This window comes from Heterodontus francisci, chromosome 4, assembly GCF_036365525.1.
Source record: "Heterodontus francisci isolate sHetFra1 chromosome 4, sHetFra1.hap1, whole genome shotgun sequence".
NCBI lineage: Eukaryota > Metazoa > Chordata > Chondrichthyes > Heterodontiformes > Heterodontidae > Heterodontus > Heterodontus francisci.
The window spans coordinates 124,739,162-124,754,057 of NC_090374.1; the positions used below are offsets into that span (position 1 = coordinate 124,739,162).

Consider the following 14,896-nt stretch of genomic DNA (forward strand, 5'->3'; position numbering starts at 1 on the left):
ACAAGGTCAGTTAAGGATTTCAGACAAACTACATAATCGAATATTGATCTTGTAGAGGTGTAAATATTTTCCACTGAAAGTATGATCGCATTATCCTTTTAAGGTTGGAGACATAGCGTTCTGTAGACTCCTAGTTTTGCTGATGGTTAAATTTCTGATTCCACAGATAATGATTCTCCACCAGCTGAGAGAGAGCCAGGAGAAGTAGTAGACAGCTTGGTGGGTAAACAAGTGGAATACGCCAAAGAAGATGGCTCAAAGAGGACTGGCATGGTCATCCACCAAGTAGAAGCAAAACCATCAGTGTATTTTATCAAGTTTGATGACGATTTCCACATTTATGTCTATGATTTGGTAAAAACCTCTTAGACACACTTCATGGTGCGGTGGGAAGGCCATATTGGCCTCCACATGGACTATTTCCACATACGGACCTTGATATACTAGGCTTCTAAAAGCCCAGTAAGCTCTTGTGATCTTGCAATCTTTGCCATTGACAACAAATACAACACAAGTTTGAATCAGCCAAATGGTTCTGCTAATGTTACCATTTATGATGGTTTGAATGCAAGAGGGTTACTTGCAAAAGAAACAGTCTAAAACCAGTATTTAAGAATAAGGGAACTAGGTTTTTGGAGTACTTTGTCACTCGTAGGAAACAATAAGACTTCAAGATAATAAACCTAAATTAGGGCTCAAAAATAAAATGAGAAAATGTAGCAGCATAAAACAAATTGGACATGAGCAAAAAGGATTTTTTGAATTGAAAAATAAAATGGAGAGGGAAGGGAAGAATGGATCAGACACTATTCATCTTACAACATGTTCCATGTTACATCCCTTTTTGACAACTACGTCCCTTTTTGAAATCAAGTACATCTTCTTTGACATTAGAGAAAGCTGCAAATTTATTAAGATTTTAATAACATACCTGTAGATCTTAATAGAACTGCAGTGAGCCATAAATATTAAAGGAACTGCACTTGAACATTTTTCTTAAACTTTTTATTAGGGAGCTTAGATAAACTTCATCTTAAACTTGCCATATTTTAGTTATGTAGTGAAAGTACATATACACAAGGCGAATTTTAATATGTGAAGTTCGCCAATGAAGGAGAGGAGTAAGGAAGCATAGTAAGTAGTGAAAGTCTCTGGAAACTATAACCACTATAACATTGTAATGGCTATCATGGTGCTCAGAATGCAAAAGTGATTCTTTTAAAATTCTTTCTTTGGTATGGGCATCGTTGGCAAGGCCAGCATATGTTACCCATCCCTGGTTGTTCTGAGGAGGTAGAAATGTGCTGTACTCTTGAACTGCTGCCGTACGTGTGGTGAAAGGAAGCGTTTCAATACAAATGAACGGCTTCCTCGGTCACTTCACTAGGCAACTGAGTTAACCACATTGCTGAGTCCCATGTAGGCCTGACTGGACAGGGATGGAAGATTTCTTTCCCTGAAGGACGTTAATGAACCAGTTGGGTTTTTCCGACACTTCGACTTCATTTTCATTTTTACTGATACCAGCATAAATTCCCATATCATATGACCATGTTCTGTGGAATAATATGAGAAAGTGTCTAAAATGAACTTGTTGCTACTTAGTAAATTATACCTGCCAGATTATTATTATTTTACCTTGGCTGGCCTTTTTGTAGTGATTCATTTCATCCACTATGAGAAAAGTATTTTATTTGTGTTAAAAGGGTACACGGTTAATTGGCTAAGATATTATAATTATGTTTAAATGTTTCCTCTGAGTAAACTTAGTAACTCTAACTGTACAGCGTAGCTAAAGTAATTCTTAAAAAGTATCAGAAGCTGATTCAGCTCTGGCCTGCTGAATATTGATCAAGCCAATTATAATAATTCAATTTAAGATGTGCTGAGCAAAATAATATATAAACTGTCAAAGATTAGACTCTGTTTAAAAAAAATCCTTTAACCTCCCAAGACGATTTATCTAATAAACCTTTAAAGTTACAAGTTCAAGATGTCTATAACACTCTTAGTCCTATGTCTAAATGCCTCGAATTCTGTCATTGTTCAGTGCGAGCCTACACTTAATAACATCAGTAAAATTAATGTTCACTAAAAATGATGTATTCCAAATATGATTGGGAGTGAGTGAGTAAAACAGCAATTCAAATGATGGCACAATAATCTGTATTTCCAAATGCTGCTGCTTAGACCTTTAGGACAAGTTCATGCCTATGGCCCTTCAAATATTGAGTATTTTAAGTCAGGTGAAGGTCCTAAGAGAAGATCAGGCATTTTATAACTGGTGGGAGGAACCATCAGAGAAGTACTCACATTTGTTTAACCCCCTGGTCATATAATAGCATTTCTGATTTTATGACACGAAGAAAGAAAAAACTTTAATTTACAGTAGAGATTTTATATAAACTGCTTTCCTTATAAGTGTTAATGGATCATAATTTATTTCATTCCTCCACCACCCCCGATGCCTGATTTTTCTTTAACCTCTCTTGACAGCACTGATTTACACTGGGATATGATTCTACAAGCGTTGGTAGAAATCCAACACCTCACCCAAGTGATGATTTTACGTGTGAACCCTAAACATTGGGGTATTAAACTGCAAAAAGGCACAATCATAATATTCAGATGGAGCCACTGTGTAGTGAACGGAATTAGGATTTTCTGGATTTTTATTTATTCCTTCTTAGTGATTGAAACCACCTGCCACCTGCTGGTGGTAACATTATAATTGGCCTGAGCTAACTGCACAAACCTAAGGCTTTCCTGGTATGTATAACTTGGTATCACACCACATAGTACATATATTCACTGAACCGTTGGAAAATATAAAATTATATCTTGCAAATAAAATTGATACCAGTTTTTGTGCAACTATTTCACATGTATTGTAAACACAGTATATAGTGGTGGACCTATTATGCAATTTTAACTTCCGGTTTTGAGAGACCTTCTCATGAAGATTCTATCTTTGTTGCTCCTGGTATATGGAACCATATATGTGATTTGCAGTGTTAATTGTGCAGCCTTCATTAATCTGAACCATTGAACTTAATTGACTGCACATTGTCTTATGGGCGCAATACCCATTTGGTTAATTCATAGCACACAATGTATTTCTAAGGATTCCGCTGTAAATGATTCTGTTTGAAATATTTCTTTTCAAAGTTCTTTAATGCACTGGTCCAATAATTGTAATTCAAAAGTAATTTACTTATGCTCCTCTTCTAGAATTCAGTTTTATAACTAAGAACAATAGTCCAATGTTAGAAACTTCAAAGACCATTTTACACTTTATTATACCACTAGGTTTTAAACTTCAATGGATATTTTTGTTAGACGTTATGGTACTTTTCCAGATCCCTTTATGACCATGTTTATTCCTAAAAACAAGCAAACTTGGCTACCACTTTACTACATCTACCTTGATCTTTACTTGCAGCTTGACCAACAGTTATTTTCAAGAATTTGTGGTAGTCTATTGGCTGCTTGTAAAAACCCCACTTCCATGGGAAGCAATTTTTGGCAACGTTTTCTGAACCTGGATGATCGTTATTTCAAGGATTAAGATACAAAGGATTCTTTAAAAGAAAGTGTTAACCACGTATTCATGTTTTTGCTTTATTTATTCAAGTTTTTATTCTTTAGCCTTATGGCTTGTGCCTAAATGTGATGTGCTAGACAATAATATGAATGCATCACTGATGTTTAATCTTCAAATGACTACATGCAGGAACTGTCATTCCTCCAGTATTCCAAAGTGGGCAACCAAAGGCAGGTTACTGTGTTTTTAAATTATTTCTGCTAGCAAATAGCCCCTTGATACTGTATTATAAAGTACCTCTACCCCAGCTCAATCTGTTGTGTTGTTGATGGTGTGTTTAAACAGATTCATCAGCCTTGCAACTCAGTATTGGCAGAGTTTCTGCAAAATTTGTCAAATTGTAAATGTTTCTAGAGTAAGGTCTGCAAGATTTTCAATCTAATCCTTATTGGTAGTTGAGCCAAATGTGACTTTTTATTTCTGATCCTTCCTCAGAAACATAAATTGGGCAGGGAACACCAAAACAGTACTTGATGGATTGAGCTTCAAATTGAATTTGTTACGGATGTAAATGCAGTGCTCTCATGACCTTGGTTAACGGTATAATAAATTCTTGTTCTGGGAGCCAACATTGCTTTCTAAAATTAGCTTTGGGCTTGTGGTTGTAAATGACTCAATCTTGGATATGTATTATTAAACAGAGTTGATCATTTAACTTGGGTTATATAACTAGCGTGTGTGAAGTATGGCTTCTATAGTGTGATCTTTTAAATGCAAATGTTGTGTTTTTCTGCATGTTCTAAAGTTAGACCCATTTCACATAACCAGTTTTGCATGTAGCACCTTATTTTAGGTTGCCTGTTTGCTTATTGTATTGTCTGATTGTTAGCTAGGATGAAATGCACTGATTTTAGAACAGTGCCAATTGTGGTGGCTTATGTCTTAAAAGGGACCATACTTTTTCCTTTTCTGAGTGGAGCGAGGATGGTGGGGAGATAGAAAATCTGGCAACGGTTCTTAATGAATTATCAAATGTGAAAAAAGCTAGGTTTACCTTTTTAAACATGTAACCCCTCTCTTGGAATCTGTATCCTGAACATTTTAAAGTGTCAGTGCCAAGTTTGGCAAAGATATAGATTTGAAATAGTACTCATTGGCGCTTACAAGCGGAAAGGGGCCTTTTGTTACTAAAATGAAACGCACAAAATGAGCATTTATTGACACTTGTGCCTTGAGCCATTGCTTTATCTCTTGCAGATCTGGCAAATGTAATATAATGCAGTTAATTTAGTTCAGATGGTGGCATAATAGAAGTGTGTATAGGGGGGAGCTTGATAATGGACCTCATAATTTGGCTTGCTTTTGGAAAACAAAGCCCACTATTTCCACGCTACTACGTTTTTGAAATATTCTTGAATAAGGGGGAAACTACCACCATTAGAACACAGTTACAAAATGTATGGTCCTTCATTAGTTACAATGCTTTTTAAAAAAAACACTCAGCTTAACAGTCTATGGTATACGTATAGTTAAAATGCAATGTTGATGTTTGCTTCTGGAGTTAGGCAAATTTTCAAATGTATAGACATTGTAGATCATGTTGCTGTATGCTGTTAGATCTATAAACATTTCACATCTTAAAAATCTGTTTACTTCTGTAAGGTTTTTTATAATTATGTTGTATAACTATAAAAAATAAAATAAATTTCTGTGCAATTTAATGTGTATAAAGCTATCTTTAACTTCTATTTTTAAAATTCTTATTGGCATTGAGCAAGAACTTTTTCCGCACCTCTGTGATAAATAATAAGGTCCCAGCAATGACACACCTAGTGCTGCTGCACTTACAAGTACAATACTTTGCTAGGAATTGTTTCCATTGTGATGCACTAGATCGTGCGTTACTCCACCATATAAAGGAACCATGCTTATTCTTGTAGATGCAGGCTGATGCTTTGAGCAATCAAGGTTTACATTTTCTTTTAAATTCATTCATGGGATGTGAGCATCACTGGCAATGCCAACATTTGTTGCCCATCCCTAATTGGCCTTGAGGAGGAGGTGGTGAGCCACCTTCTTGAAATTCTGCAGTCCATGTGGTGTAGGTACACCCACAGTGCTATTAGGGAGGGAGTTCCAGGAGTTTGACCCAGCAACAGTGAAGGAACCACAATATAATTCCAAGTCAGAATGGTGTGCGACTTGGAGAGGAACTTGCATCTGCTGCCCTTGACCTTCTAGGTGGTAGCGGTCACAGGTTTGGAAGGTGCTGTCTAAGACGCCTTGGTGAGTTGCTGCAGTGCATCTTGTAGATGGAAAACACAGCTGCCACTGTGTGCGGTGATGGAGGGAGTGAATGTTGAAAGTGGTGGATGGGGTGGTAATCAGGTGGGCCTGGATAGTTGAGCTTCTTGAATGTTGTTGGAGGTGCACTCATTTAGTTAAGTGGAGAGTATTCCATCACACTCCTGATATGTGCCTTGTAGGTCGTGGACAGGCTTTGGGGAGTCAGGAGGTGAGTTACTCGCTGCAGAATTCCCATCCTCTGGCCTGCTCTTGTAGCCCCAGTATTTATATGGCTGGTCTGATTCCAGTCAACGGTAACCTCCAGGATGTTGATAGTGGGGGTTCAGCAAAGGTAATACTATTGAACATCAAGGGAGATGGTTAGATTCTCTCTTGTTTGAGATGGTCATTACCTGGCACTTGTGTAGCGTGAATGTTACTTTCCACTTGTCAGTCCAAGCCTGTATGTTGTCCAGGTCTTGCTGCATGTGGGCATGCACTGCTTCAGTATCTGAGGAGTTACAAATGGTACTGAACATTGTGCAGTCATCAGCAAACATCCCCACTTCTGACCTTATGATGGAGGGAAGATCATTGATGAAGCAGCTGAAGATGGTTGGGTCGAGGACACTATCCTGAGGAACTCCTGCAGTGATGTTCTGTTGCTGAGATGATTGGCATCCAACAACCACAACCATCATCCTTTGTGTTAGGTATGACTCCAACCAGTAGAAAGTTTTCCCCTGATTCCCATTGATTCAATTTTACTAGGTCTCATTGATACCACACTCAGTTAAATTCTGCCTTGATGGCAAGGGCAGTCACTCTCATCCCACCTCTTGAATTCAACTCTTTGTCAATGTTTGGACCAAGGTTTAATGAGAGCTAGAGCCTAGTGGCTCTGGCGGAAACAAAAGAGAGCATCAGTGAGCAGATTATTATTGAGTTAATGCCACTTGATATCGCTATTGATGACACCTTCCATCACATTACTGATAATTGAGAGTCGGCTGATAGGGCAGTAATTGGACGGATTGAATTTGTCCTGCTTTTTGTGTAGAGGACATACCTGGGCAATTTTCCACTTTGCTGGGTAGATGCTTCTGTTATAGCTGTACTGGAACGGCTTGGAGAGTATTCCATCACACTCCTGATATGTGCCTTGTAGGTCATGGACAGGCTTTAGGGAGTCAGGAGGTGAGTTACTTGCTGCAGAATTCCCATCCTCTGGCCTGCTCTTGTAGCCCCCGTATTTATATGGCTGGTCTGATTCCAGTCCACGGTAACCTCCAGGATGTTGATTGTGGGGGTTCAGCAAAGGTAATACTATTGAACTTCAAGGGGAGATGGTTAGATTCTGCTAGTTCTGGAGTAAAGTCTTCAGTCCTACAGCCGGGATGTTATCAGGGACCATAGCTTTTGCTTTATTCAGGGCATTCAGCAGTTTGTTGGTATCAAGTAGAGTGAATCAAATTGTCTGAAGACTGGCATCTATGACAGTGGGGACCTCAGGAGTAGGTCAAGATGGGTTAATGACTTGTCAGTTCTGGCTGAAGATGTTTGCAAGTACTTCAGCCTTGTTTTTTGCACTCATTTGCTAGGCTCCCCCCATCATTGAGGTAGGGATATTCGTGGAGCCTCCTCCTCCGGTTAGTTGTTTAATTGTCCACCACCATTCATGACCAAATGTGGCAGGACTGCAGAGCTTTTATCTGATCCGTTAGTTTTGGGATTGCTTAGCTCTGTCTACAGCATGATGCTTCTGTTGTTTAGCATACGTGTTATCCTGTGCTTCACCAGGTTGGCACCTCATTTTTAAGTATGCCTGCTGCTGCTTCTGCATGCTCTTCTACACGCCTCGTGGAACCAGGGTTGCACCCTGGCTTGATGGTAATGGTAGAGTGAGGGGTACACCAAGCCATAAGATTACAGATTGAGATTGAATCCAGTTCTGTTTCTGATGATGGCCCACAGCGTCTCATGGAGCCCAGTTTTGAGCTGCTAGGTCTATTTTGAATCTATCCCTTTTAACATGGTGGTAGTGCACACAACATAAAGTATTAGGGATTTACAGCACAGAAACAGACCCTTCGGCCCAACATACCTGAGCTGGCCATCAAGCACCCATCCTAACTAATCCCATTTCCCCGCACTTGGCCCGGAGCCTTGTATGTTATGGCGTTTCAAGTGCTTATCTAAATACTTCTTGAATGTCGTGAGTGTTCCTGCCTCTACCACCCCTTCAGTCAGTGTGTTCCAGATTCCAGCCACCTTCTGGGTGAAACAATTCTTCCTCAACTCCCCTCTAAATCTCCTGCCCCTTACTTTAAATCTATGCCCCCTAGTTATTGACCTCTCCGCTAAGGAAGACAGTTTCTTCCTATCTATCATATCAATGCCCCTCATAATTTTGTATACCTCAATGAGGTCCCCCTTCAGCCTCCTTCGCTCCAGTCTGTCTTCATAACTGAAATGCTCCAGCCCAGGCAACATCTTGGTGAATCTCCTCTGCACCCTCACCATTGCAATCACATCCTTCCTATAGTGTGGCGACCAGAACTGTACACAGTACTCCAGCTGTGGCCTAACCAGCGTTTTATACAGCTCCATCATAACCTCCCTGCTCTTATATTCTATGCCTCGGCTAATAAAGGCAAGTATCCCATGTGCCTTCCTAACCACCTTATCTACCTGTGCTGCTGCCTTCAGTGATCTATGGACAAGCACCCCAAGGTCCCTCTGTACTCCCTAGGGTCCATTGTATATTCCATTGCCTTGTTAGTCCTCCAAAAGTGCATCACCTCACACTTCTCAGGATTAAACTCCATTTGTCACTACTCCGCCCATCTTACCAGCCCATCTATATCGTCCTGTAGTCTAAGGCTTTCCTCTTCACTATTTACGACACCACCAATTTTCGTGTCGTCTCCGAACTTACTGATCATACCTCCTATATTCACGTCTAATTCATTAATGTACACTACAAACAGTAAGGGTCCCAGCACCGATCCCTGCGGTACACCACTGGTCACAGGCTTCCAATCGCAAAAGCAACCCTCGACCATCACCCTCTGCCTGCTTCCAATAAGCCAATTTTGAATCCAATTTGCCAAATTACCCTGGATCCCATGGGCTTTTACTTTCTTAACCAATCTCCCATGCGGGACCTTATCAAAAGCCTTACTGAAGTCCATGTAGATGACATCAACTGCTTTACCCTCATCTACACCTCCAGTCACCTCCTCGAAAAATTTAATAAAATTTGTTAGACACGATCTCCCCCTGACAAAGCTATGCCTCTCCAAGTGGAGATTAATCATGTCCCTCAGAATTTTTTCCAATAATTACCCTACCACTGACATTAGACTCGCCAGCCTGTAATTGCCTGGTTTATCCCTGCTACCCTTCTTGAATAATGGTACCACATTCGCTGTCCTCCAATCCTCTGGTACCTCTCCTGTGGCCAGAGAGGATCTGAAAATTTGTGTCAGAGCCCCTGCTATCTCCTCCCTTGCCTCACATAGCAGCCTGGATACATCTTATCTGGGCCTGTGAATTTATCCACCTTTAAGCCCACTAATACAGCTAATACTTCCTCCTTTTCAATGCTAATTTGATCAAGTATATCACAATCCCCTTCCCTGATCACTACACCTACGTCGTCCCTCTCCATAGTGAACACAGATGAAAAGTAATCGTTCAAAACCTTACCTATGTCCTCCGGCTCCACACACAGATTGTCTCTTTGATCCCTAATGGGCCCCACTTTTTCCCTGGTTATCCTCTTGCCCCTAACATACTTATAAAATGCCTTGGGATTTTCCTTTATCTTGTCTGCCAGTGATTTTTCATGCCCCCTCTTCGCTCTCCTAATTACTTCCCCTACATTTTCTATATTCCTCTAGGGCCTCCGCTGTTTTCAGCACTCTGAATCTGTCATATGCCTCCTTTTTTTTCCTTATCCAATCCTCTATATCCCTTAACATCCAGGGTTCCCTTGACCTGTTGGTCCTACTCTTCACCTTTACAGGAACATGCTGCACCAGAACCCTCACAATTTCCCTTTTAAATGACTCCCACTGGACTCTCACTATGATGTGAAGATGGGATTTCGTCTCCACAAGGACTATGCAGTGGGCACTCCTGCCAGTAATGTCGTAGACAGGTAGATTAGTGAGGGTGAGGCCAAATAGGTTTTACCCTCTTGTTGGTTCTCTCACCACCTGCTACAGGCCCAGTCTGGCAGATATATTCTTCAGGGCTCAGCCAGCTCGGACAGTAGTTGTACTACTGAGCCACTGTTGGTAATGGACATTGAAGTCCCCCTCCAGAGTACATTCTGTGCTCTTGCTACCTTAAGTGCTTCTTCCAATTTGTATTCAACATGGAGGGCAGTAAGTGGTATTCAGCTATCATCAGTTATTTCTTTGCCCATGTCAGACCTGATGCCGTGAGACTTCATGGGGTCCGGAGACAATGTTGAGGACTCCCAAGGCCTCTTCCTCCCAATTGCATACCACTCTGCCGCCGCCACCTCAAGTGCATCTGTCCTGTCGGTGGGATTGGATATAACCAGGGATGCTGATGGGGGAATTTGGGCCTCCTTACAACCTGGGTATTCTCTTGGTTCTTGTATAAAAATTGGAAAGAGTAATGGATCCAAAACTGACCCTTGGGGAACACCATTGCAAACCACCTCCCAGCTTAAAAAACATCATCCGCCACCACACTTTGTTCCTGTCACTGAACCAATTTTGTATACATACTGCCACTTTCCTCTTAATTCCACGGGCTCTCATCCTGTTATTAAGTCTCCTATGTGGCACATTGTTGAATGCCTTCCAAAATTCCATATGTACAACATTTACCTCATTACCTTGTTCAACCTTCTTTTATCTCATCAAAAAATTCAGTCAAGTTCATCGGACACAATGTGACTTTAATAAATCCATGTTGGCTCTCCTTTCATTTGCCTTTCCAAATAAAACTTATGAAACTTTATTTTGCTTTTGATAATGATTTCCAATAACTTCCCCGCCACTGATGTTAGGCTGACAGGTCTGAAGTTTCCTGGTTTAGCCCTCTCCCCTTTCTTGAATAGTGTTATAACATTAGCAACCCTCCAGTCCTCCGGCACTACTTCTGTATCCAATGAGGATTCTTTAGTTCGTTTGTCCAGTAGAGTGATGTACTGGATAAAGATGAAGTGGCCATGTGTTCAATTGATGATCTCATTTAATAAGAATTTAGTGCTGTATCTCTAAATAAAAATAAATAAATGGGAGGGAACTGGTGGAGAAACCCTGGAGACCTAAACTGGGCCTGTACATTGGGAGTAAAAGACAAATTAGTATAGTATTCCTGAAGGAGAATATCAATGTGGAACTGGATGCTGGATTGCAGCGCTGCAGTTTTACAAACCCCACCACTTTCTCAGAGTAACCAGGGATTGGAAATAAAAATGCCTTGCAAGTGTTATCCTCACCTCAAGAACAAATTTTAATAGATGAACACATGACTGGTTTAATAGATCTAAACAGCATAGGTTCTAGTTCTGATGAAAGATTACACGAACATTAACCTACCTTTTCACTTTACAGATGTTCACTTAACTAATGTACATCTTAAGCATTTCCTGTTCTATTGTGCTCCCACACAACAGTCACATTCCAATGCACCAATCCCCATCCCAGTTCGACTGTACCTTAGCCCATTTCACCAGTCCTATGACCAGCCATCTATAGTGCCCTAAGAGCACAGCATGCCCCTCGATCTCCTAGACCTCCTAGGGCGGCGCAGTGGTTAGCACCGAAGCCTCACAGCTCCAGCGACCCGGGTTCAATTCTGGGTACTGCCTGTGTGGAGTTTGCAAGTTCTCCCTGTGTCTGCGTGGGTTTCCTCCGGGTGCTCCGGTTTCCTCCCACATGCCAAAGACTTGCAGGTTGATAGGTTAATTGGCCATTATAAATTGCCCCTAGTATAGGTAGGTGGTAGGGAAATATAGGGACAGGGTGGGGATGTGGTAGGAATATAGAATTAGTGTAGGATTAGTATAAATGGGTGGTTGATGGTCAGCACAGACTCGGTGGGCCGAAGGGCCTGTTTCAGTGCTGTATCTCTAAACTAAACTAAACTAAACTTCAATCTCTTTCCTCCTGCCAGATTCCCCCTTGGGTATTGCCAGACCACTGACTGGAATCTCCGTATTTCCAGACCCAGTGTTCAAGACCGGAAGGAGCAGGAGCTAAGCTAGAGTGGAGTGGGATGTAAAGCGTGGGGCAAGAGCAGGCCTGAACCAGAAGGAGCAGGAGCTGAGGCCAACTCAACTACAGGCAGAAATTGAAAGAATTATTTCAGAGTGACATCAGATTCAATGCAGAGAGGAAGGCGCGTCAGACCCCAAGGAAACTAAGATTGTGATCGAGGAGAAGTATTGAGGTAAGAGGAATTAGAATAAATTAAATCAGGTTTAAAAAGTGTGAGGTTTTAAGTTTTAAATGTTAAGGTTTTTTAAAGTCTTATGTTTTTATTTCTGATAAGTTTAATTAGTAGTCTAATAATAGAGACGTGACAGGGCACCTCAGGCCCTCAAATGCACATACCTTTTCATTTTGGGAACATACAGGACACGATAACAACATATACAGGGAAGTGTTGTCAGCTGGAGGAGTTTGAGCTCCCGGTTTCAAAGCTTGAGCAGTGTCACTGTTGTACATCCACGAGGCTGAAAGCTACTTGGATTTCTGGAGCTGGTTACCCCGCAGCTTAAGAGTGTGCAAGCAGACAGGGAATAGGTGATCGCCAGACAGTCAAGGAGGACCAGGCAGGTCGTGCAGGAGCCCCCGCGTGCATCTCACTCTCTAACCGGTATTCAGTTCTGAGGACGATGGTTCCTCTGGGGTGTGCAGCCAGAGCCAAGTCCACAGCACCATAGGTGGCTCAGCTGTAAAGAGGGGGAGGTGGAAGATTGTGAAAGCAATAGTGATAGAGGATCAATAGTTAGGAGAACAGACAGGTGTTTCTGTGGCTGCAGGTGTGACTCCAGGGTGGTATGTTGCCTCTCAGGTGCCAAAGTCCAGGATGTCACTGAGTGGCTGTAGAACATTCTGAGGAGGAGGGTGAACAGCCAGAGGTCATGGTCCATATTAGTGCCAACAACATAGACAAAGAGGGATGAGGTTCTGCGGCAGGATTTAGGGAGCTAGGAAAGAGATTAATAAGCAGGACCTCAAAGGTAGTAATCTCCAGATTGCTCCTAGTGCCACGCGCTAGTGAATACAGAAATAAGAAATAGGAGCATAGAGCGGATGAATGCATAACTGGAAAGATGGTGCAGAACGGAGGGCTTTAGATTCCTGGGACATTGGGACCGGTTCTGGGGGAGGTGGGACATTACATCCTGGATGGGTTGCACCTTAACAGAGCAGACACTAATGTCTTCGCGGGGTGGTTTGCTAGTGCTATTGGAGAGGGTTTAAATTAATTTGGCGGGAGTATGGGAACCAGGATATAGCATTAGAAAGGAGAAACAATGTGCGCAAAGAATTGAGAGAGACAGACAGCACTACGACAAAAAATAATAAAATATTAGTTGGGGTCAGATTCAGAGAAAACACAGTAAGGTCTACATTAGGTCTTTATAAACATACAAAGCATGGTAAATAAGGTTAGTGAGCTGCAGGTGCAAATAGCCATATGGGAATATGATATTGTGATAACAGAGACATGGCTCAAAAAGAGCAGGACTGGGTACTAAATATTCCTGGTTACAGGTGGAAGGAAAAAAAGGAGGAGGGGTGCCAGTATTAATTGAGAATATTACAGTGCTGGAGAGAAAGGAGGTTTGGAGGTCTCAAGGACAGAAACTATATGGCTAGAGTTAAGAAACAATAGAGGTACCATTACACTACTGCGTGTATTCTATAGGCCACCAACTGGTGGGAATGATATAGAGGAGCAAATTTGCAGGGAAATTACTGAGAGGTTCAAGAACTGTAGAGTAATAATAATGGGGAACTTCAATTATCTTTATATAAACTGTGATAGCTATAGTGTAAACAGCAGAGAGGGGAAAAAGTTTCGGAAGTGTGTTCAGGAGAATGTTCTTGATCAGTACATTTCTGAGCCAATGAGGAAGGAGGCATTGCTGGATCTGGTTCCAGGAAATGAGGTGAGTCAAATGGATCAAGTGTCAGCAGGGGAACATTTAGGGAACAGTGATCATAGTACCATAAAGTTTAGATTAGCTATTGAAAATGACCAGGAGTAATCTACAGTAAAAATAATTAATTGGAGGAGGACCAATTTCAGTGGGTTGAGAATGGATCTGTCCAGGGTAAATTAGAATCAAAGATTGGCAGGCAAAACTGTAATGGAACAATTGGCTGCCTTTACAGAGGAGATGACTCGGGTACAGTTGAGATACATTCCTATGAGAGGTAAAAGTAGGGCAACAAAAGCCAGAGCTCCCTGGATGACAAAAGAGATAGAGAATAAGATGAAGCTGATAAAGGGACAGATATCAGATTGAGCAGCAGGCTGAATGTAGAAAGTTCAGAAGAGAAATTAAAAAGGAAATGAGCGGCAAAGATTGAGTATGAGAAGAGATTGGCAGCTAACATAAAAGGGAATCCATTGGCCTTCTATCAACATAAAAATAGTAAAACGGTAGTAAGAGGAGGGGTGGGCCAATTAGGGACCAAAAAATGAGACCCTTGCATGGAGGCAGAGGGCATAGCTGAGATACTAAATGAGTACTTTGCATCTGTCTTTACCAAGTAAGAAGATGCTGCAAAAGTAATCGTGAAAGAGAAGGTAGTTGAGATATTGGATGGATTAAAAATTGATAAAGAGGAGGTACTAAAAGGGTTGGCTGTCCTTAAAGTTGATAAGTCACCAGAACTAGATGGGAAGCATCCGAGGATGCTGAGGAAGTAAGGGTGGGAATTGTGCAGGCACTGACCATAATCTTCCAGTCCTCCTTAGATACAGCGGTGGTGCCAGAAGACTGGAGACTTGCAAATGTTACACCCTTGTTCAAAAAAGGTTATAAGGATACGCCCAGCA

The 14,896-nt window shown here is 41.5% G+C and overlaps 1 protein-coding gene across 5 annotated transcripts in view; it reads left to right on the plus strand.

Moving 5' to 3' along the window:
• Positions 1 to 5,252, plus strand: part of LOC137369234 (spindlin-Z-like) — a 113,021-nt gene extending 107,769 nt beyond the window's left edge. For 3 of the 5 annotated variants that reach the window (XM_068030111.1, XM_068030113.1, XM_068030114.1), the window contains exon 7: positions 167 to 5,252. In XM_068030111.1, coding sequence (XP_067886212.1) covers positions 167 to 369 — 203 coding nt within the window. In that variant the 3' untranslated portion in view covers positions 370 to 5,252. The remainder of the gene's footprint in view (positions 1 to 166) is intronic. The other 2 variants (XR_010974906.1, XM_068030115.1) reach the window with 2 other exon arrangements.
• The last annotated feature ends 9,644 nt before the right edge of the window (positions 5,253 to 14,896 follow it).